The 23990-nt window shown below is 46.0% G+C and overlaps 1 protein-coding gene across 2 annotated transcripts in view; it reads right to left on the bottom strand.

Moving 5' to 3' along the window:
* The window catches only part of LOC138246380 (voltage-gated potassium channel KCNC1-like), a 607134-nt gene that overhangs the window by 179014 nt on the left and 404130 nt on the right, over positions 1-23990 (bottom strand). For both annotated transcript variants that reach the window (XR_011194269.1, XM_069200948.1), the window contains exon 4: positions 2002-2196. Coding sequence is in view for 1 of the 2 variants with exons in the window: in XM_069200948.1 (XP_069057049.1) it covers positions 2002-2196 (195 nt within the window). In the remaining variant the exon portion in view is untranslated. The remainder of the gene's footprint in view (positions 1-2001; positions 2197-23990) is intronic.

Below are 23990 nucleotides of genomic sequence, written 5' to 3' on the forward strand. Positions count from 1 at the left end.
ATCCATCAGGCTCCGGTGTGGTAGGTCTGAACAGGCCTGAGTTGGGCGCGCTCGCCCAAAAGGGCATTTCTGGTTTACGATGGTACTATTGGCTCGATTATAGATGGAAACGCGATCGAAACAATACCGAAGGTGAAATAGAGTTATTATAAATTTGCCGAATTGAAAATCTCGGAGCAAGAGGAAATACGTCCGAACCCGACAGCAGAAAGAAAACAATCTAACAAAGGAGTCGATGCCCATGTGCACAATCACCCAAGGGAGGACTCATTCGATCCCGTGACTCGAAAAAATACTTCTTCGAAAAAAACTACTTGTAACACTCCGAGCCCAACACTAGATGGCGGAAGCTATGCATAGCATGTGTATCTGCAGCTACACGTGCCATCAAACATATATTTATATATATATCTATCTCTCTCTCTCTCTCGCTATAGATGTATATCTAGCTATCAATCTATCTCTTCTCTCTCTCTAGTTTAAACCACTGACTCTACCTAAACAGACCACAGAGTTCCAACAAAACCACAAATCAAGACCCTGGGGCTAAGAAACACAGGCCTCGTGTTTTCTGTTTGTTTACAGTGAAGAGATGAAGGATGGACAGACCAGAGATGTCTACTGTATTTGTGTTTGCATGAGTTGTTAACATAAAACAACTTTTTATTGTCTATCCATGTCATTTATTCTGCCTTCCCATGTACTCTCTACAATTACTTGATGACTGTTCTAAATATATCTTTAATGTCTCAAATGACTATTTTCCTTCAACTCTCTCCATCCACTGTATCTATTTCATTTCCTTTTTATTATCAGTGTGCGGGTTCACTCCCTGTGGTTGATGGTCTCCTAGTTATGGTCTTTCCTTTGTTTCCTTGCATCTTACTGCTCTGTTCCCACTGCCACCAGGGAAATTTAAGGATTTTGGAGGCCTCTGCTCAGAACAGCTTTGAATTTATGATCCAATTTCAGCTCTTTCACACCCTCTTTGGCCAGGTCACTGACAGTGCACAGGCAAACTCATCCCAATTCTAAATGTGTTTACATATAATCTTCCGGGACGGTGATGTGTGCTTTCAATATTGTAACACTGCAGCCTCTCAGTAATTTTACTGGAAATAATCTTCGAGACACCCTCGCATTTGTCATATGTAAGGGCCTGTTTTGATCTAAAGGAAACTTTTTTTATGGATGTTTCATGAAACAAACGCATTCTTTTGCAAAGTGTCTGTAACAGACTCACACGTCACCCACATTAAAAATCCAATTTAATGAAAACATTATTTAAAACAATCTATTTAGGAATTATTCAGGGTCAACAGAGCAAGACACTCTGCAGAACAGAGGTGGCTCAATCTCAAGACTCTCTGTAGAACAGAGTTGGCTCTATCAGGGAGCCCCTGAAAGGCTGGGGCCCAGGGCCAGACTCCACTTTGCCTATGCCTTAAAACGTCTCTGACTGACACATTTTAGCCTAGATAATTCTCTAGATCGACCATTCTACTTTTTCCTGTCCCGCCCCACCTAACCAGAGTTGCTCTGCAATGACACCATTACCAGCTCAGCCATTCCATCAGGCTGCAAGGACAGGAGTCTACACCCACTCTGCCGTGTTTAATTACAGCAACACTTATTGGCAGTTATGTAATGTTTTGAAACATCTATCACTGGTAAATGGTCTCCGCATATCGGTACATTCCAGAGCAAGTCTGAATTACAGCTTGGTGTGAGGTCAACCCACTCCTAAGCTGGACCTGCTGGTATCTGATATAAAGTCTAATGTTTAAATTGATGGAAATTAGATATCCAATGGTGGTTTGCAGTGAGGAGTGAGAGATGGCGATAAGAGGCCAAGGAAGAGTGCACGAGATCCACCATCCCCAGTGCTGGTAGGGAGTGTGAAGGCTGAGCAGGCTATTGAACAGTGGTATTTCACCTCTTTGGGCCAGGTAAGAGGCTGGCATGAGGTTGTGGAAGGGAAGGTACATCAATGATAGATACCTTTGCGAATGTTGCCATCAGGAGAGTGTGCAAAGTCTCCGGTGGACAGCAGGAAGCAAGCTCGGTCTCGGTTGTACCTCTCTCTTGAGCCAGGTGTGACGGGGGACTTCTCCTCCGGTGACAAGGCCTGGTCTATGGTAGGGCAGTCCTCATTGGCCAGAGCAGCATTCGCAGCATCTCCATTCTGCTTTGAATCTTAGGGAATAGGAGGAAAAAATAAAATGGTTAGGTTTATTCAATATATGTGGACGTTAGCTTTTAACTTCTCTGGGGTGCAAATGTATTAGGTATGCTACATACACAGTTATCAGTGATATTACACCATGACATATACTAGATTTATAAACATCTTTGACAGAAGGCCTTACATAATGCTACATCTGTAGCTCTCTGCATTATAAGATCTTTAAACCATGCTACATCTATGGTTACCAGAAGGCCTTACAGAATGCTAAATTTGTAGCTATCAGCAATATAAGAAAGTAAAAAAATGCTCTATTGATGGCTATCAGCAATATCTAGATATGACATACTGGCACATGTATATAAAAGGCTATAAGATATTTTGGATGTTTGATTATCAGCAAAAAATCACCCTTATGCATGCTTGACCTATAGCTATCCACAATCTATGGTCCTAAGGAATGTTAGACCTATGATTATCAGCAAAACATGGTTCTAAAATATACTAAGTCAATGGTCATCAGTTAAATACTGTTTCTTATGATATGTTAGATCAATGGTTATCTGTGATATAAGACCCGGGAATATATTAGAGTCATAGTATCAGTACTACATTGTTTTAAGATATTGAAGATCAAGCACCCCTTATATATGGTAGGGGCATACTAGACTTGTGAATATTTGAACTACCAACAAGCATGATATTGCTAATGACAGCAGAGGTTAACACCTCATAAATTAATCTTACCTAGCCGATGATCCCTTGATATTTTATTCCTGACCTCACCAACTGGTACAGAGTGGAATATCACAAATTGACAGCAGTCGAGAATATCCTGTGTCTTGTTCTTTTTTTAAACTGTATTATTATTTTTTATTACTGATACACAGATGGTTCAGCGGCACTGAATGGTATCACAACAACGCAGTGGGGACTGGTCTAAATGATAATTTGGTTGAATGTTCCAATCAATGAGTACTTTTAAAGGAAAGGGGGAATTATACTGGTGAGTATGTTTAAGGAAGAAAATAGCAAATAATAAAAAACAAAAGTGCATCCAACACTGAATGCTGACACTGGCGAATGAAAAGGGGAAGAGTAGGGTAAGGGAAGGTTATCCTGCTAACTTAAGCTGATGTTGCGAGTTCTAGGTTACGACCCAGGATTCTGGTGTGTTGAACTGATAGGGGGGGTAAGTGAAAAAAAGAATTCCCAAAATGATGGAGGCGGGCAAGCCCCTGGAAGTCTGAGAGGCACGGAAGTAGGCCTGCGCCATACCGCTGCCTTGAAAGGACCAGTTCAAGACAGTTGTTCTCATCTATACTATCTTTGCTCATCTCTCTTCTCATGCTGCATGCCCACCTTCTTTATAAGCCTTTATCAATGCTAAATCTTATGATTTCATAAAACAAAAATAATTCAAGATGTCATCCCTCACTCTTCCATGTGAATTGTTTGATTCATTTTTGTAACACAGAACCCTGCTTCTGCTAGTGCGTATTAACAATATGGCTGGAATGTGTTTGTCTTTCAGCTGCTATATGCTCAGTGTTGGTATCAAACATACCTGTTCCTCTCGGGCATAATCTTTTGAGTCCTGATGATGATCCTTGCACAATATGCTTTAGGAATTGAAATGTCGTTGATAAGCTGTACCTGAACTGATTTTACTATTTGCACATTGGTTCTTTGTATGAGTACTGGTACGATTGTGATTTTGACACAAAAACCTTCTATTGTAATGTGTCACATGATATTGCCCGAGTCTTACCAATATATATTTTTTTGTTCAACGTTCATTATTCGCTATTATGAAGCTTAATTTTCTAGATTTGTGTCATTTTATTTGGTGTTGTGAATATACTATACAGTATATGCTGAAAGGTGTGTCTTACACATATGCTCCTTTTTCATTATTTCTCTGGTGATTTGCTTATTAATAAATATTTTTACTTTGGTAATAGACATAGAGCACATTGTATTCCTATTGTAAAATTGTGGTTTATATTTGACTGGTAAGGGACCCCTGTTCCTTCTAATACATCATGGAACCCCAAGCCATCGTATCCCTGGGTAGTGTCCTCTTTTTGCGGGGCACCGAACTGAGCACATTCTACCTCTACCTTGGAAGTTCTCAGACACCAGACAGGGGGTCTCCAGTCCGAAGGCACGGACCTGGCTGGGTCACACTTTAGCCAACCGGGCCGAGCTGCCTCCAACACAGACCCACATTTTGTGTGCCTCTGGTGCTTGGGGACTGACCACAATGCCATACACCCCAAGGCCTTGAGGGAGCTGTCCCACAAACTCCCTGATGTTTAACGCTCAAGATCTCGGTCGAGGGGAAGGTCCTGAGATTGATAGCGGACCTACTCCAAGCACTCCTCCTCGCAGTTGAGGTCATCAGGAAAATCAAGTAAGTCCCACAAGACAAGAAGAGCAAGGAGTCAAAGAGATCTTTGAGTTCCCCACATCTGCTAAAATCATCTGATGAGACAAGGGAGTTTTGGCACTGGAGGCCTAGCCCTGCGGTGGAGTCTAAGTCTGGGCCGTCTCCACACCTCCCAGAGTTTCCAGGAGCCAGAGCGGCCCCCACCCAGCTATGCAAATTTTTGGAGGTTAAGCACTTCATTTTTGGGCAGCCCATCCCTACTGGAGAGACTTTCGGCAGAGAGTTCACCCCCGGTAACAGTTGGGTCCCTTGGATTCGTTGATGGATCCGGAGCCACCATGGCGTCATCCCCGACTCCAATACAGAGCCAGACAAGCGTTGTCGGACACCGGCAGGCGGCACACTCCCCAGGATGGAGCTAGTGTCGTATTCATATGATAGACCTGGATTGGGGGATGAATGGGAAAGGTGTGGGGATCCTCATGGATACCAGTTAGAAGAGACAGAAAGCAACTGGTATGAGGACCTGTCAGATGTTAGTGGACTGGACCTCCCCAGGCACTGGCCTAGTCTCTCCCCCCACCGTGGCTATTGAGGAGGGTGCCTCTTTTGCAATGGTGGTGCGGAGGGCGGCTGAGATCCTGGACCTTACGCAACCCTCAGTGGTAGTCAAGACGAATGTCTTGATGGAGGTGATTCAACTAGGAGTTGCCTCTACAGAACCATTACTCCCATTTGGTGAAGCCTTTACCAATGTCCTGCTCAGAGCCTGGTCCAAGCCCTGCACAGGGGCTCCTGTGCATAGAACAATTGTCCGCTGCCATCGCCTCGCCTCAGGGAAATCAGTTTCCTCATTAAACATCATACCCCAGAGAGACTGGTGGTCCAGGCCTCAACCTCCAAAGTTCATCCTGACACGTTCCCTTCCGCTTCACCAGACAGGGAATCCAAAAATCTGTATACATTCGGGATGAGGATATCCTCTTCTGCCAGCCTGGCACTGCGGTTAGTTAACACGTGCCTCTTGGGTAGATACTCCCACACCATCTGGGACTCAGCTGTGTAAGTGCTTCCCATGGCCTTGGAGGAGGCCTGAGCCATACTCCCTCAAGCAATTGCTGATAGGCCAAGAGGACTTTATTTGCAGTGCTCCCCTTTGGCTTTTACCAGTGCCCCTTGGGTGATCATGAAAGTGCACATGGTTATGAAGCACTACTGCCTTGACAGTCAGGTCTATCGAGACAGGTGTTTTTCTCATTCGTTTCTCAGGGCTTTTTAGTATAATCCGTAAGGAATCTGAGGCCATCAGAATCTATCAGATGAACAAGTTAACTCTTGTAACACCTTATCTGGTAAAGACTATCTAGCCACAGATTCCTTACCAATCCACCCACCATCCCTGTTCTGTGAATGGATTCAGAGTAAAGGTATTTCCCCTTTCAAGGGCCCTAGTTAGACTCACCAGTGGTCAGTGTTCTTTGTGGCTCCATGCTTCTAGCATGGAAAGTCACAAAAAGAAACTGACATCAGCGCACTGAGGTGGCACCTATATAGGCAATGCGCATGTCACCTATGCTGCGGTCGATGCCACATGGCGCTGAATTACGTCACCTAGTGGTGCACCGTGGCAATGCACACAAAAACAAAATTCAGACACTGTCTAATGCTACAGAATATTTTAAGGTAAGGAACCTGCAGCTAGAAAGAGTCTCTACCAGGTAAGGTGTTACCGCAAGTACTTGTTCGTCTTGGTCACAGTAAATGTAACGATTAGAAAGCTGTTATACTATGCATTCTTCCTGTTGTGAGCCTTAGGTGACTGTGTAGATGTGACCTAGTGCAGGAAGATTAATATATATTCACCCTAGAAACAGCAGGGCAGAATGTTGCATGAAAGCAGCACCAGGATTGGTCTGAGTGGCAGTGAGTGTCAATCTGACATAGCCCTGGGGTCTGTGCAGTTTCTCCAGTCTGGCTGTTCGACATAGCCAGGCAGGAGAAACCTAAGTGTGCATGTGTGTTTGGCCAGCCTCAGGCGGCTGGCCAAACACACATGCACACTTAGGTGCACTACCCTCTTCCCTTTGCCCCCCTCCCACTGCCCGTGGGCCAGCGTCTCCCCTCCCTGCACTGCTGGTTGTGCCAGAAGCAGACAAATAAAATGATCTATTGTTTGCTTCTGGCACAGTCAGTGGGGCGACGCTCCTTCGCCATAGCGAAGGAGCCACCCCTGGTCTGTGCTCATTCAGGCTGGAGATAGTACAGATGCAGTTATGGACCTACCTGCAGAGTCCACAGTTTGTTATTAAAGAATATGCCACAATATGACACTGAATACACCCACACATAGGCACAATCAGCCAAATGCTGTTCAATTCAACAGGTTGCATTGCCCCACCAAACTCATTCCACTCAGAGAGACTATGAAGCAATATTCTTTGACATTATGCATTAGCTCTGTTTAATTATTTAAGCTGGAACTGTGATGTAAAAACATTGATACTGCAAAACATCAACGCTTTTTTTTATCAATTTCCCACAACTGCAGTTTATTCAAGAAGGCAGTATTTTTTCTCTGTTTTGTTTCTTTTTATAGAGTGAAATACCAATAACACCATTACCTTTCAGATCTTCTAATTCGCCATCTTCTTTTGTGGCTAATTCCCGTTCTATATAGTAATGTCCTTTGTTATATTCTTATTGTGGTCAAAAGAATAACATACTGGAATGCTAACATGAGCAATTGCCAGTGATTAGACTACTTGCAAGCATTCTTCCCATCTCTTTTTGTGTGTTTGGTATAACGTACTAAGTGGCCAAGGGTAACCGAAACCAGACGGGAGGAGAAAGGTGGGGTGCTTGTTTTTTTCTTTTCTTTCAGACATCGGCTTTCATAGCCACTAATCTGAATATATTTATTAAAACATGTTTTTTAGAAGGTGCTTTACTTCTGATTTTTCATCTTGCCTTTCCCTCTGTTAAAATAAATGTCACTGTACTACAAAATGAAGCAGGAAGGCTGCTTTGCATTCCTTTGCAGTGCTGTTCAAAGGCTGGTGTGATATATTTTAGAGGAGAAATCATGCTATGAGAGCTTGCGTGCCTCGCCTCTGGCGCTCTAAGCCCTTGTCACTCAGGCCATGCCCTGTCCAATCAGCGTGCCCCCTCCCTGAGAGCGGCCCATCCTGCTGGGCTTTTATAGATCGCGCTGTAGCACATTTTCATGCATTTTTAGGGTCGAGCCTGCGTTGCATGAGCTCGCACATGCGTTTTGCAGCGAGACTCTTTTGTATTTAGAAAAGGGCTCAGAGCCCTGTCAACTTCACGTCAGTGTTTTTTATTGGTTCGTGGGCTTCCCTAATAAAATCTGCTTGCTTTCATTAGTCGAAGGCACGCATATGTCATGCCTTTTCCGGTGGCTAGCCCTCCTCCAGCGCAGCGACCAAGTACAGAAAACATGCGAGGCTCGCTGTTTTCCATCAAGCTTGTGGACTTTTTTCTCTCTAATTTACGAGCCCGATCTCGCTTGGCAGAAGTCGAGCGCTTTACATACTTGATTTCACTTTTTCGGGTTATGTACAAAAACGCACTTTTGCCCGATAGGTGGAAAGTCGGGTTAGGGGTTTACAACGCGATCAGCTCTAACATGAGCAAACGCGAGACCTGTTGCATTGTAAATGCTTGTTACTGCTGCTGCCAGGACTTGAATCGGGAGGGCACAGTACAGGCTTAAACCCCCAGGTCTCCCTGGCCCGGTTATGCTCCTGAGTTGTTTTTCCATGTCTACACTGCCACTATGCCCTGGCTGTGACCAGGGAAGAGCCAGGGAGACCATGTGGCACCCAAAGGCAGCAACATGAGCAAGATAAAGGTTTAATGTGTTGCATGGCTAAATACTTACAAGGTCCAAAAGGCGAGACCTATTGGCTATGCCAATGCTGGTTTTTATGTTTCTGTCCAGCTACCGTATCCTGCCCATCTCATTTATCTTACTCAGCAGTGCCACAGACAACTGTCTAGTCATGGAAGTGCACACATACAAAGAAGAAGAGAGTTATAAGGTAGCGGAAGACATTAGGCGAAGTTTATTACATTTTAACCAACAGAATGGTGAAAATCCTCAGAGCGGCGCTTTGAGTTTCACTTCTGCAGTAAGAATGTAGTAGTGAAGGGAGTTCTATTCGAGATTACAAATATACGGCAACTCGAGTTACAATTTCAAGCTCTGCGTTCGTATGCCTTAATTTACTATTATGCATTAGTCCACTAAACATCCAACAAGATACCGTTAGCGCGTTTTCCTAGATTGGGAGTAACAAGTAAAAAAAGACTAAATTAAGACAAGTTTTCTTCTGCTACTATTTGGCTAGCAGAGATCAGGCAGCATGAGCTTTCCGTTGGTTTTAAGTACGCCTGTTTCTGAAGGTTTAGAATAATTCAATATAAATTAGAACACGAGGCCTTGAATGAGCGGAAAGGTGGCAATGCATTCAAAGTTGTTCCAAACAGAAGGTCTTAAAACAGAAACTGCCCGAAACCCCATATATTTCCGTATGATGTCACTGTTCTAACACTAGAAATACATGAAGTACAGTATGAATCTAATCCAATGCTATTCACGGTCAACTGATCTTAGAATCTAAATGTAATATCTACAAAAAATACCTAACAAGCTGCAACATAATTTCACTGAATTATAACCGACTGTTTCCGAAGTGGAAGCAATCAGAAAAGTAAAGTTCCATTGGTGCGCCAAACAAATCACATTTGCATTGCTCATAGCCACCTACAACAACTTCATAATAATCTCCTCAAGACAAAGCTCCGTTCAAAAAAGGGGCAGCTTTAGAACAGCTGACGAACTTGACCGAGCCCTAGTGACAGAAAAATCTTATGGCTGCCTCTGAACTGGTGGAAGCTATTGCCAAACACGCAGTACTTAGTAATGAGAAAACATGCTGCATTCACATAGAGAGACCAAGTGCCGGGACTACGAGTTCAGTACCTCGTTCAGGCAAATTCCTTTCTATATCATCTTAATAACGTGCCAAATCACACCACAGATACTAAACCCATGATGGACGTCACTGTGATAGAGAATTCCTTCCTAAGCACAGTCAAATGACAAGAGAAGGGTTCTCCATAGTACAGAACTATATCGGGAAAACATTCAGGTAAGCTACCTCCATCTGTCCCAAATGCTGGGCAGTGGTTATATCGAACAAGCATTGGCAAAACCAAGAGGTATCACTTATACAAAAGCTATTGGCATTGGCAGCATGTTTTTCCATGATGTTAACCAGTAAGTTAGTGGTGTGAAGTCAGGAACAGAGTGGTGTATAGTTGATTTGTTGGAGTCTCGTAGAGTGGCGTGGGGAGGGGGGGAAGGGGTAGAGTATTGTAGAGGTGAGTAGAGTTCAGTGGAAGTGTGTCATAAAATGGGGGGGGATAGGGTAGAGTGGGTTGGAGTGGACTGAGGTAGTGGGGAGGATTGGCGTAGAGTGGAGTGGATTGGACTGGGGTAGAGTAGGGTGGATTGAGTGGGGTGGATGGATGTGGGGTGGGGTGGACTGGACTGGGGTTGACTGAAACAGGGCAATGTGGATTGGAGTGGGGTTGATTAGATTGGATTGAGTGGTTTGGACTGGGGTGATAGGGCTGGGGTGGGGTAGATTGGGGTGGATTAGAATAGAGTGGGGTGGATTGGATTGGACTGGGGAGGATTAGATTAGCTGGATTTCAGTAGGATGGATTAGGCTGGAGTGGGATGGATTGGACTGGAGTGGGATGATTTGATTAGAGTAGGTTCGATAGGAGTGGGGTGGACTGGATGGATTGGAGAGGAGTGGTGTGGACTGAACTGGGGTGGTCGGGGTGGATTGGATTGTGATAGAGTGGGATGGATTGGAGTAAGTAGGGTGGATTGGAGTGGGTTGGTGCAGTAGGGTGGAATGGATTGGGCTGAAGTGAAGTGGATTGAAATGAGGTGGAGTGGACTGGATTGGGGCATGGTGGGCTGCAGTGAGATGGATTAGATTGGAGTTGTATGTGTTGGATTGGAGTGTGTTGGATTGGATTGAGTGGATTGCATTAGGGTGGATTGGAGTGTGATGGAATGAAGCCGGGTGGATAACAGCAGGATGGATTACATTGAGGTGGACTGATTTGGATTATGGTGGATTGGAGTGTGGTGGAATGGAGCCGGGAGGATAAGAGCAGGATGGATTACACTGAGGTGGAGTAGATTGGAGAGGGGTGGATGGGTTGGGCTGGAGTGAGGTGGACTGAACTTGAATGGGGTGGAGTGGATTGGACTGGAGTTAATTGTAGAGGGTGGATTGGATTGGAGTGGATTGGCATGGGGTGGACTAGATTGGGGTGGGATAGGCTGGATGGATTGGATTAGAGTGTGGTGGACTGAAATGGGGTGGGATAGACTGGACTGGGATATAATTGGGTGGACTGGAGTAGAGTGGGGTGGATTGGAGTGGGGTGGAGTGGATTGAAATCGGTAGGGTGGACTGGGGTGGGCTGTAGGGGTGGGCTGGATTGGAATGGGGTGGATTGGAGTGGGCTTAACTGCACTGAGGTGAGGTGGATTGCATTGAGGTGAGGTGGACTGGCCTGGGTGATTTGGATCGGACTGGGATGGATTGGATTGGGGTGGATCAGATTTGGATTGGGGTGGGGTGGATTGGACTGGAGCAGAATGAGGTGGTCTGGATCGGGTGGGGTGGAGTAGGTTGGGCAGGGTGGATTAAGATGGGGTGGATTGGATTCAGTGTGGTGGATCGGTTTTGGGTGAATTGGATGGGTGGATTGGCTCAGATTAGGTTGGATTGGAGGGAGGTGGACTGGAGTGGATTTTGGTGGTCTGGAGTGGGATGGATTGGATTGGAGTGGGGTGGACTTGGGAGAGGATGTGGGGCAATGGCCAGAGCTGCCCACTTTGGAGTTGGCGAACCAGGTTTGAGTCTTGGCATCAGCTCAGCATCCTGTAATTCTGGGCAAATCACTTAATTTCCCTGTGCCTACCAAAAAATGAATGTGTCCTTGTGTAATGTAACTAGTGCTCATGTAAAGCACTCCAATACCTTTGGGTCGAGTTTGCACTGTACAGAACTGAAAAACATGGAGTGGGGTGTACTGGATTGGTGTGGATTGATTGGAGAGGGGTAGACTGGATTGGAGAGGGGCATATTAAGGTTGTTTGGAGTGAAGTGGATTGGACTGGAGGTGGATTGATTAATGTGGACTGGACTGGAGTGGGGTGGATTAAAGTGGACTGTACTGGACTGGGATGGATTGGGGTGGTGTGGGTGGATTGCACTGGAGTGAGGTGGACTGGCTAGCAGTGGAATTGATTGGACTGGGATGGATTGGGGTGGTGTGGGTGGATTGCACTGGAGTGAGGTGGACTGGCTAGCAGTGGAATTGATTGGAGTGGGGTGGACTGGAGATGGTGGATTTGGTGGAATGGACTGGAGTGGGGTGGGTTGCACTGGAGTAGGGTGGATTGTACTGGAGTGGGGTAGGATGGATTGGGGTAGGATGGACTGGACTGGAGTGGGGTGGATCAGACTGGAGTGGATTGGGGTGGGGTGGATTGTACTGGGGTGAAGTGTATTGGCTTGGAGTGGAGTACAATGGATTGGGGTGGATTTGACTGGTGTGGGGAGGACTGGGTTGCAGTAGGGCAGATTCGAGTGGGGTAGATGGGAGTTGGGCATATTGTATTGGATTGGAGTGGGGCATATTCTTCTGGATTGGAGTGGGGCAGGCTGTTTTGGATCAGAATGAGGCAGATTGTTTTGGGGTGGTGCAGATTGTTTTGGACTGGAGTGGGGCAAACTGGAGTAGGGCAGATTAGACTGGGGTGGGTTGGGAGGATTGGAGTGGGGTGTGTTGGAGTGTTTTGGATTGGTGCAGGGTGAGGGGGAGTGGATTACAGTGGACTGTAGTGGGGCAGACTCGAATGGAGTGGATTGGGGTGTACTACATGATTATGTGTTAAAGCATCACTTCAGAAATTACACACAATAAAGAAACAATGTTGTTTTGCAATATTTAGAACAAGATAATCATCATAGTTTGAGAACAGCCCACAAGCAAAAACAAAAGAGAACAAAGTGAGAAAAGACGACTTGGCAAAATAAAACAAAGTTAGCAATAAAAAAGAAAACTTTGCAATTTTGTTTGTCCTACAGGGCACGTTTTTGCCAGACCCAAGCCTTCAGTTTGCAGGGCACTGGTAGTTAAAAAGAACAAGATAGCACCTCAATCATGTCGGGAGCAGCGTACGGGCACTGATTACGTTGAATCAATCTGTAGTTGGTTCCAGCTCCACACAGCAGAACGGAAATTATACTTGGCCTGCAGTGACAAATTACGAGACTGCAGCGAAGACCGCCATGCAAGCCAACAAATGGTAAGCGACGGGCAGGCTCCAAGCCTTTTACTGTACACAACAGATCTCTCAAGCGAGATGCATGCGCTAGAGCATGCACTTGCAGGCTCAACCCTAAAAAGCACACAGCTCTTCTAGATCTAAAAGATTTCTCTGCTGACTTTGTTGACAATGAAGCTCAACTAAACACGTAGCAAAAACTAAAGCTGTTTTTAGAGTGTGGGCCAGGTTTTAAACAGCCAATGAAGACAATACCTATTTGCTGACTTTTCACTCAACAAATTCCAACTAAACACACAGCAAAAACTAAGGATGTTTTTAGAGAGCAGACCAGTTTTTTTTCACTCATCAGATTCCTACTGAAACTCCATCCACAAGGTGTTGCCCAGCGTTTTGTTATCAAACTCTTTGTTGAATCTCTGAGAGGCCTTCTAACTCAACATGATGCCTCTGCATTTATATGCTGAAGGTACACATTTCTATCTAAAAGTAGAAGGACTGGGGACTTATCAGCAGTGGAAATATGCTTAAGTGGCTGAGTTCTGGATTTGAAACTTCATAAAGTTAAAGCCACTAAAACATAATTCCTCATAATCTCCTTCCCAACAATCAGTATCAACCATCCGACCTTAAATCATAAATTTAGCCCCCCTAACTGCCAGAAGGGTTGGCATTACTACCATGAAGCAAGAAAAATAAATAGGCTGCTATATGTATTTTGGAAATGCTGGAAGAATTGAGGTTAACCCACAAGGACTATGGGCCTCATTACGACTTCAGCGGTCCTTTCACAGGACCGCCAAAGCCGCTGCAGGCAAAAGAACGCCAGCACTGGAGGTTTTTTGCCTGCCCTATTATGAGTTTTCCTGTTTTCGCCTGTCGGCCCAGCGGAAACCTCACTATAACATTGCTTGATTACGAGCCGGCGGCAATGTTGTGGTCCGTCAGGTGCGGCAGCACCCGTCGCGCAGTTCACTGCCCGAACGGGCAGTGTGCGACAGGGCTGTCCCTGGGGGCTCCTGTACTGCTCATGCCAAGTGCATGGGCAGTGTAAGGGGCCCCCATGGATAGATACATCTCCTCCATGGTGTAGCTACTGTATCCACCAATAAAAGCGTTACAGAAGGTAAGTAACTTGTTCTTCTGCTAGATACATCTACCTGTGGATTCCTCACCTTTTGAATAGAGTCCCAAAGTAGTCCCGCATTCGGAGGTGGGTGCCTATCTGGCATACCAAGACATTCTGCAGCACTGAACAGGCAAAATGGCCGTCCCTCCTCACTTCTGAGTCCAAGCAATAACGCTTCACAAAAGTGTGGAGGGAAGCTGAGGTTGCTGCTTTGCAAATATCTACAACAGGTACACCTCTGGTCAAAGCCGAAGTAGCAGACTTAGCTCTGGTTGAATGAGTTCTAATGCCCTCAGGAGGATCTTTCTTTGACAGCGCATAACATATTTGGATGCAAAGAATGACCCACCATGATAACGTTCTTTTGTGGACGGCTTTGCCCTATATCTTGGAGAGCAGAGGACACCATAAAAGCTTTCTTGGCCAATCCAGGGCTATTAATATAACGTGGGCTTGGTCTTGGTAAATCTTCCTCAGAACCCAAGGAATCAAAGGTATGGGAGGAAACGCATAAAGCAGCCGGTTGCTCCAATTCAACGGAAACGTGTCCCCCAATGCTCCCTGCATCGGATACTGGAGGGTACATAACAACGCACAGTGTGCATTCTCGTGAGTAGCAAACAGGTCTATCTGAGGTGTTTCCCCATAACTGGAAGACATGAAGAACCACCGCTGGGTAGAAAACCCACTGGTGAACGGCTGAAAAGTGCCAGGTGAGACTGTCCGCATGTACATTGAGAACTCCGGCCAAATGGTTTGCTACTAAGCAAATCCGATAGGCCTCAGTCCAGAATGAGAGCCGTAGAGCCTCTCTGCAGAGAAGATACAACCCCACTCCCCTCTGTTTGTTGATGTGCCACATTGCAGTAGTGTTGTCTGTCAAGATGCGAACCAACTGACCGAAAATGGAAGGGTTGAAAGTCTTGAGAGCCAGACGTTTCACCCGCAATTCCAACAGATTGATATGAAACATCTGTTCTTCCCTAGGCCAAAGACCCTTGAAATCTAGATCCCTCAGATGTGCTCCCCACCCTAGAGTGGAAACATTCATAATAACTGTGATCACCGGAGGTGGTAGGCAAAACGGTCTACCATGTGCAAGGTTTCCATCCTCAGACCACCACTGAGGATCCGCAGCAGTGCTCCGTTGTGCTGAAACCACTGCTTGCGGAGGCACCACTGGAGGGCCCTCATGTGCCAGCGTGCATGAGTGACCAACAGTATGCAGGAAGCCAACATACCGAGCAGATGTAAGACCTTGAGGACTGGAACGAGCGCTCCATCCTGAAACATTGGAATCATACCCCGAATGTCTTCAACTTTCTGTGGAGGAGGATAGGCCCGATTCGTTATGGTGTCCAGTACCACCCCTATGAACAGGATGCGCTGAGAGGGCTTCAGATGAATATCTGGGGACATTGATAGAAAACCCTACATTGAACAACAGCTGCATCGTCACTTGCAGGTGAAACTGCACCATACTTGTATTACCCATATTCTGAGATGCACTGCAACCATTGCCATCACCTTTGTGAAGACTCGAGGTGCGGAAGTAAGACTAAAACGAAGGACTGCAAACTGGTAGTGTTGTGTCCCTGCTGTGAAGCGGAGATACTTCCTGTGTAGCTGCAGAATGGGGATGTGAAAATACACATCCTGCAAGTCGATGGATACCGTCGAGTCTTCCTTGTCAGGCGCACAAAGCACCTGTGCTAGTCAGCATTTTGAATTTCTCCTGTTTGAGGAACCAATTCAAAATCCTCAAGTCCAGGATGGGTATCTAATGGCCGTCCTTTGTGGGGGTCAGGAAATACCTTGAATAACAACCCTGACCCCTTTCCTGCTCAGGAATCAACTTCACTGTGTCCTTTAAAAGCTGATTTTTTACCTCCTGCTGAGGCAGCAGCAGATGTTCTTCCAAACAAAAAGTTTGCTGGGGAGGTAATGGAGGAGATCAGAGCGTATCCGGTAGGGTCACATGTCCAATGGTGCCGATTTTGAGTGCAACCCAAGCTTTTCCTGATACATTCTCCATCCAGCAGATGATCCCGTGCCAGAAGCGCTAGATTTTAATTCATCTCCACAATGTATGAAGGAAAGTTCCTCCCTGCCACACTCCTAATGCAGCTATCATTATCGGTTTTCCATATTTTCCACAGCAAGGTTCTCATATAGTATACTCTGTGTAATATTTTTAGCTGTACTACGGTGAAACCAGCCCTAAATACGACCTCCCAGTGATAAATGTATGCCTCTAGCAAGTTCAAGTAATTAAGTGCTCTAAGGTCCTTTTCCCACGTCTCCCTGAGCCCGTTCAGAGTTTCTATGCTATTGTTAATGAGTGTGTCGTATATCTGTGAGACCACATGTCTGTGGAGAGGGGCCACCAACAGCCTACTTTCCAGCTAGATCATACCTAATAGGTATTGTATTTGGAAAACAAATGCTTATGACAGGTTAGTATTCCCCCTGCACTTCAAACATCCCACTTTCTGACAACTGTCTTAGTGGTAGAATGCTTAGGCGTGTGCATCTTCTCATAGTAAAGTGCCATTGGTACCCTCTGTATACTTGGCCATCTGGCTCCTGTTGAGGACCAAAAGCCCAGGTGTTTACTACAGTTAAAGGGGAGGTCCAATAATATCTGGGACGTCAGTGCCCCCCATTGTAGGGACTCTGACATATTGTCAGCAGTGGAATCCTTGGTGTTTTGTCATCCCACAGCAATGTCAGAAGCACACAATCCACTTTTAAGAAAAAGGTCTGCAGAATCTGACATGGAGTTTTCTGAAGCCTGTACAAAATTTTAGGCAAAGCAATCATTTATTGTAGCACAGCTTTCCTGAGCATACACATTGAGACAGCCCTCCAGTGCGTCACATCAGCACAAAATTAATTGAGGATTGACTTCAGATTTATATCAAGTAATTCGACCTGTTCATTTGTAGTGTGCATTCCAAGGTCCATAATTTCCCAAGGATTAAACTTCAATGAGCATCTCAATCCCACTCTGGGCCTATAATTTGAAAGGGGAAACAAAATTGACTTGTGCTAATTTATTGAGACTCCTGCATATTCCCTAAATCTATTAATCATATCCAGAGTCCTTGGTACTGAGTATTCAAGGTACGCTAGGTACAAAAGAGGTCATCTGCATGTAAGGAGAAAACATCTTTTCAGTCTTGGTCCTGCTTTATCCCTCTAACTAGTCTGTGTATTGCACTGAACACACTGAATCAGCAGCTCCAATGACAAGAAGCACACTAAAGGGGATAGCAGGCACCGCTATCTCGGTCCCCTGCCCAAAAAAATGGATCTTAAGACTACACCATGTGCCTAAACCCTGCCTCTTGGATCCTTCTACAACAGCAAGAACCGTGACCTAATCTGTGAGCCAGAATCTGTTTTTTGGAGGACGTCTGTAGATATGGCCACATTCGTGAGTCATATGTATTTTCCGCATCTAACACCAACAGGGCAGCTAGCTCTCAAATAGTGTGTATCCTTGCTAGACAACCGAGCAGTCATCTAAAGTTGGCCTAGTGGACCAACAAGACAGAAAAACTAATTGGTCCACATGGTTTGGTTTATGAATCACTGGATATAGGGGGTCATTCTGACCCTGGCGGTAATTACCGCCATGGCGGAGGTCGGCGGTAGCACCGCCAACAGGCTGGCGGTGCTCCGCCGGGCATTCTGACCGCGGCGGTACAGCCGCGGCCAGAAGCGGAAAGCCGGCGGTGTACCGCCGACTTTCCGCTGCCCATGGGAATCCGCCATGGCGGCGCAGCTTGCTGCGCCGCCATGGGGATTCTGACAGCCCATACCGCCATCCTGTTCCTGGCGGTTCACCCGCCAGGAACAGGATGGCGGTATGGGGTGTCGTGGGGCCCCTGGGGGCCCCTGCAGTGCCTATGCCAATGGCATAGGCACTGCAGGGGCCCCCGTAAGAGGGCCCCACAAAGAATTTCAGTGTCTGCTTTGCAGACACTGAAATCCGCGACGGGTGCAACTGCACCCGTCGCACCTTCCCACTCCGCCGGCTCCATTCTGAGCCGGCTTCCTCGTGGGAAGGGTGTTTCCCGTTGGGCTGGCGGGCGGACTTTCGGCGGTCGCCCGCCAGCCCAGTGGGAAAGCCAGAATGACCGCCGCGGTCTTTCGGCAGGAACCGCTTGGCGGGCGGCGACCGCCGTCCGCCGCGGTCAGAATCACCCCCATAGTCAGTTGGCACACTGTCCAAAATGTTAATTTCAATGTTAAACAAGGAGATGGGCCTGTAGGACCCTCAGTCCTCCTTCAGTATACCAGGGTTATGGATCAAGGCAATATCTGCGACTTCAGAACCAACATAAATCTCCCTTCTTGTGTGGCAGCAGAAAATAGAATTCTAATGGGTTTCACCAAACCTTTCCTCAGGAGTTTAACTAAATCTGGTGGCAAAACATTTGGTCCAGGTCTCTTTCCTCCCTTCAATTGTTTAATCACCTCCACAAATTCAGTTACATTAATCTCACACTCCAGTGAATCAATGTCATCCTGCATCAGAAAGGGGGTTGAGATGTCTGCCGCAAACCTCTCTAGTTCTGGCCTTTTGCATGCCCCCCTAGTACAGTAGATTGTTCCCAAATAATTTGTGAATTTCTCAGCAATCTTTGTTGCGGACTCCACCATTTCCCTTGTCCATAGTCAAACTCCTTTCACCAATCTCTGTTTTTGTCCCTTCAGACAGCCAGTATTGTTTCTCACAATATTGGGACCTCCCCCCGACTAGTAACCTGTGCTCTTTCCTTGGTAAAGCGATTTGGTGTCCCAGGTTATTTGTGGCCTCTGCCAGCTGTTCTGCTACCCACTCCATGAGTTGTAGCTCAAGTATCTGATGGATACATGTACTTGTGGATTCCTCACCTTTTAAATACTCCCAATGCGCTAACATTTGACGAAAATGTTTTCTTTCTAGCGCTCCATGTCGACGAGGATGTCACAATGGAACAGCTCCGCACGCAACTCCGTCTGATGTCATCGGAGCCATAAGAAGTCCTCGCCGGCATGCTGACGTCAGTTCCCTTTTTTCTGCTCCTTCAACTCTAACGGTTACACTGTATCAGAGTAGCTTCTTTGTCTAATTTTTCTTCGTGTAACAATGTCTCAGTTGAAAAAGTTGGCCTTTAAGCCTAATAAAGAGTGTGGAGGTCACATGTCAGTTACTGACCCTCACGAAAACTGCCTCTGGTGACTAAGTTCCACGATGATGTTGTTCGATGCTCTTCTCTTCAAAGCATGAACCCGAAGGCACTGAAAGAAAGGGAAGAAAAGCTATTCCTGGCAAAAACTAAGGAGGAGAAGCGAGCCATTGAAGATCCATTTCTTGAGAGGGTTGGCATTACTGCCATGAAGCAAGACAATAAAATAGGCTGCTATATGTATTTGGGAAATGCTGGAAGAATTGAGGCTAACCCACAAGGACTATGGGTCTCATTACGACTTCGGCGGTCCTTTCACACGACAGCCAAAGCCGCTGTAGGCAAAAGAACACCAGTAATGGGAGGAGTCGTCATCCCACAGATCTTTGAGGTTACACAACAGGCAGTGTCACCACAGTTCACGGTGTCACTCATCCTGAGATCCCAGCCCTCAGTCTTTGTCTCCAGCTTCGAAGTCTTGGCACCATTCGACGTGGGAAATGAGTCCCGCTCTTTCTCCTCCTCAACCAGAGTCGCCAGGGATGTCACCTGTGCTGCCTTTGGTGGAAATCTCGGCGTCACCCTCGAGTCCTGTCTCCTGTGACTCCATTGGCTCAGGCGATTGAAGAACAGGCAACAGGTCAGGTCCAGTCTCCACAGCAGGAGTGTCCGACCTTTCCGGCCCGAGGACGGACCCATCCAACTTCTTGAATTCTATTTATAGCATTTTTCAACGGAGCAATGGCTCCCTCTGGTGTGCCTGCAGGCCTCATGGGTCCTTTGTCCTTTAATCTCAGTGGCTTCCCGGCACCATATAGGCATGCTCCTTTCATGCCTTTCCTGCATACAACTCCCTATCAGTGGCCTAGGATGGTGCAGAGAAAGATACCATCTCTTTTGAGTTGTTGTTGCCACCGGCGCCGATTCGGACGTCGGATAGATCTCGTCCGGGGTCGAGTCAATCTAGAGCTTCCCGTAGTAAGGTCCCGGCCCCGGCTTCACCTGCACCACAACAGGCTTCCTCAAGTTGGCGCAATGATGTTGGCTACTTGTGATGTGGTAACTCTGGGGATCATTCCGTCCCTGTACAGATGGATAAAAATATTTACTGGTGGAGGAAAAGGTGTATAAAGCAAGGTGGTGCCCGCAGACATTTGCAAAGGCATGGGGCACCTGCAGGGAGTCACGCGAAGAAGAAGAAAACAGCTTACATGACACGAGTGTCGCCTTGAATGCATCATTAGACTATTTGGTTCTCCCGATAAGGTTAGGGGGTAAGGTGGACAATGGGACAAATTTAGTGAGTGGGCTATGTGGGTGGAAGACCAGGTGGATGTGAGCGAGCTTGGATTAATGATAATGTGGATGGATGGGGGAAAGTCTGCTGCTGTGTTCGATGTCTGCTTTTAATTGTTCAACAATGGAGGGATCATAAAATTATTATTATTATCATGATTATTATTATTAGGGGGAGCATAAAAATATCTGTCTTACTTATGCCTATGGTAAGTTTTCCTGTTTAGGACGAAAACCCTCACTCACCCTCTATTGGCATGCTTAATCATAGGGTTGCTCCTCACACCACTTGCAGCTGTGAATGGTGCGGTCTACGACTTCCGTACAAGAGTGAAAGAGCTCTTTGAGGGATGTTTTTTCAAGGGGACCTTATGTGAAGACAGCTGCTGTTGGTGAGTGGTGCAGAGACTGGAAACATGTAAAGACTAAAACTACCTCATGGTGGACTGGAAACTGAATTTATTTTATGTCCCCAGACGATTGAGTTAAAATCAAAAAGCCAAAGTTAGGGAGTTCAACATGTTTCTGCCTTTATAAACCCTATAATGAGGTGTCAGGCATTCGTCAGGACATAGTGTATGAAGTCACTCTGCTCAAGTTAAATAAGAAAACAAACCCTAAAGAGAAAAAAATAATACAACTGGTGTTCTGTAGAAACTGTGAGGGTCTCCACCGTCATCTCCACCATCAATAGATTTGCTTGTTACTTGGGCCACTCAAGGAGGTGGGCACTGAGCTCTGAGTTATTAGTCTGATCGAGCTCGCCCATCCTGCTTGTTTGATGCCCAGGAAGCGAGACTGTGACAAGATCCTATATCCTTATGATCTTCCCAATGAGGATACAATCACTATTAGGTTGTGTGCATTTCTGTGTTTTTTTACACTGTATTTGAGCCATTCCATGTGTTTATTTCAGTTATTGACATGGTTGTCTTTATTTCCAAAATGAATAAAAAATATATTTAAGGAAAAAACAAGCAAGTATTCTTGCTATGGGGTAGGGAAAGCAGGAGAGCTGGAAACAAAGAAAGCTGCTCTTACATCGGGTTCCGCAATCAGGCAAACAGTGCTTGATGATCTGCAATCCAGCTGCCCTCCTATCCCTCATCAGTGGCAGATCCATGCTGTGGAAACAATGTGGGCCAGACTGGTAGTAATCATGAGCCTCGTGGGTGCCGGTGAGTGTACACTTCTGCAACATAGCAGCACTGAGTGCTGTGTTGGTCAACAATCAGTGGAATTGGAGATTGGTGGTTAAGATTCGCTGCCTCATGTTCCAGTTCTTGATGCCTGTCACCCAATGCTACACTAATAACACCTATATGTACTAATCTGCCTTGTGGTACATCCTGACTGGTGCTGTTGTCTAAGGGACTGAAGGCCACCCATTACTCTTGGAAGCCTGTTGCTGGACCTCCATATCTGCTGCTGGAGTTGTTTTACTTGAGATGGCTCCTGACCTGATCCTTATGTCGAGGATCTATTGTGGAAAAGGGCTTTAAGCATTAAGGTATGAGGGCTATCCCTTTACACAAACCTTTTGTCTTTGTGCTGCAGATAGCAGGCATTCAGACTTGCCTGCTCATGCTGTGGCACCCATTATTCCTGACCCACAAGACTCAATCATTCCGCAGACGCAAAAAGTTGAAGGTCCTGACTTCAAAGTGGCTTTAAGAACAAGACCCTCCAGATTGCATATGAAAAACAGGCTGAAAATCACAACAAGCACTATGGCCATACCCACAACCATCTGTCTGTCCTGATGCCAACTGTGGGTTCCTCTGCATGTGAGTGGTCACACTTTTCCATCGTCCTCAGTGTGCTGGAAATTGCTGTCCCTACAAGACCCAGTTGGCTTGCTATAGGGAGGATACCACTGCTTTCAATATGGATGGTGACCATCTTGGTACTTCTTGTCTGGCGGAGGCCAGTAGTTAGATAGAGTCTCTACCAGAAAGACCTTTACCAAAGATAAGTAACTGGTTCTTCTGATAAGAGGCTTCTAACCTCAGATTCCTCACCCTCTGAATAGATACCAGAGCAGTACCTATTAGGAGATGGATCTATGATTTGGCTCAAGCCGAAGGTCCTGTAGGACCAAACTGGCAAAATGCAGCTCTCTGGGAACTGGCTGTCTAGACAGTAGTACTTCATAAAGGTATGGAGTGATGTTGTTGCACAATCATCTTTTTGCTTTGTTCACCCCCATTTTTTTGTTGCTCACTGGTGCTGATGGCAACTGACTATGGCTGTGCCCTGGGCTCTGTTAGCCAGACCCAAGCCAGCGCTATGTTAAAACACATACATGTAATAGAGTACACTAGGTATTAGGGTACCCTTCCAATTGGCCTGACAGCCCTTCTTAATAGGGCATGGAGAATAGATGCCCAGCTGAATTTCTGCACTTCCATGTGTGCACTGATGTGTGCTTTCTCTCCTTTTGAATGCAGGCCTGCCTTGCAGCCTGTCTTTAAAAGTAACATTCATACAATTTGCGTAACAGCCCCTCTAAGTCCCTAGTACATAATATGGCAAGGGCTTGCCAACTACCTATAAGACCCAGTACAAAATAGGGCATGGAAGTAGAGGCCCAGCACAGAGTTTCTGCCCTTTGCATGTAGGCACTGCTGGAGGTTTTCTGCCATTTTTAAATGCAGACTGATTCTGCAGACTGCATTTAAATGGAAGTGGTGTCTCAATTTGACTTTGGTGCTATGGGCACTTTAAATGTGATTATCTACCTTACTCTTACATATTAGGTACCCCAGGGTCTCCCCTAGGAGTCCCAAGATTGGAGGGTCAAGAAACTATAAGCAGGGGCCTTAAAAAGATGTTTTATAAACCCTGCTGAGGGAAAAATTATCATTTCATGTTTTCCCCATTGTAGATACTGGGCTCCATAGGCTATCATTGCAATATTGTATTTTATTGTAAATATAGTAAGGAAAAGTGTAGAAAAGTCATTCATGGACCTAAAAGAGTTGTTTTGAAAAATCCTGCAATTTGACATTGGTCAATTTATCACAACTTATACAGAAAACAAGTTATAAGGCTTTTCTTTCTGAAAGGCAAAATCCAGCCTTCTGAAGGTCCCCTCTGATTGGTCAGTGCTAACAGCAATTAGCAGAGGTGCATGATTAAATGATAAGTGGCTGTCCGGGGGGGGAGTCTATATGGTGAAGGGCAGCTCTGGGGCTATACAGGATGCCAGAGTAGGGGGAGGGCTAATAAAACATACATCCTCAAAGGAGAACAGGACAGGAAGGAATACCAGATCACCTAACCCCCACCTTCTGGACCCCTCAGCCAGATACCAGGCTTAAGGAAGGAATTTGTAGATCTTAGGAGGAGGAGAGCTATGGAAATGAGCCACACTGGGGTAGGTTTAGTCATCTCTTACT

This window comes from Pleurodeles waltl, chromosome 7 (genome assembly GCF_031143425.1).
Source record: "Pleurodeles waltl isolate 20211129_DDA chromosome 7, aPleWal1.hap1.20221129, whole genome shotgun sequence".
NCBI lineage: Eukaryota > Metazoa > Chordata > Amphibia > Caudata > Salamandridae > Pleurodeles > Pleurodeles waltl.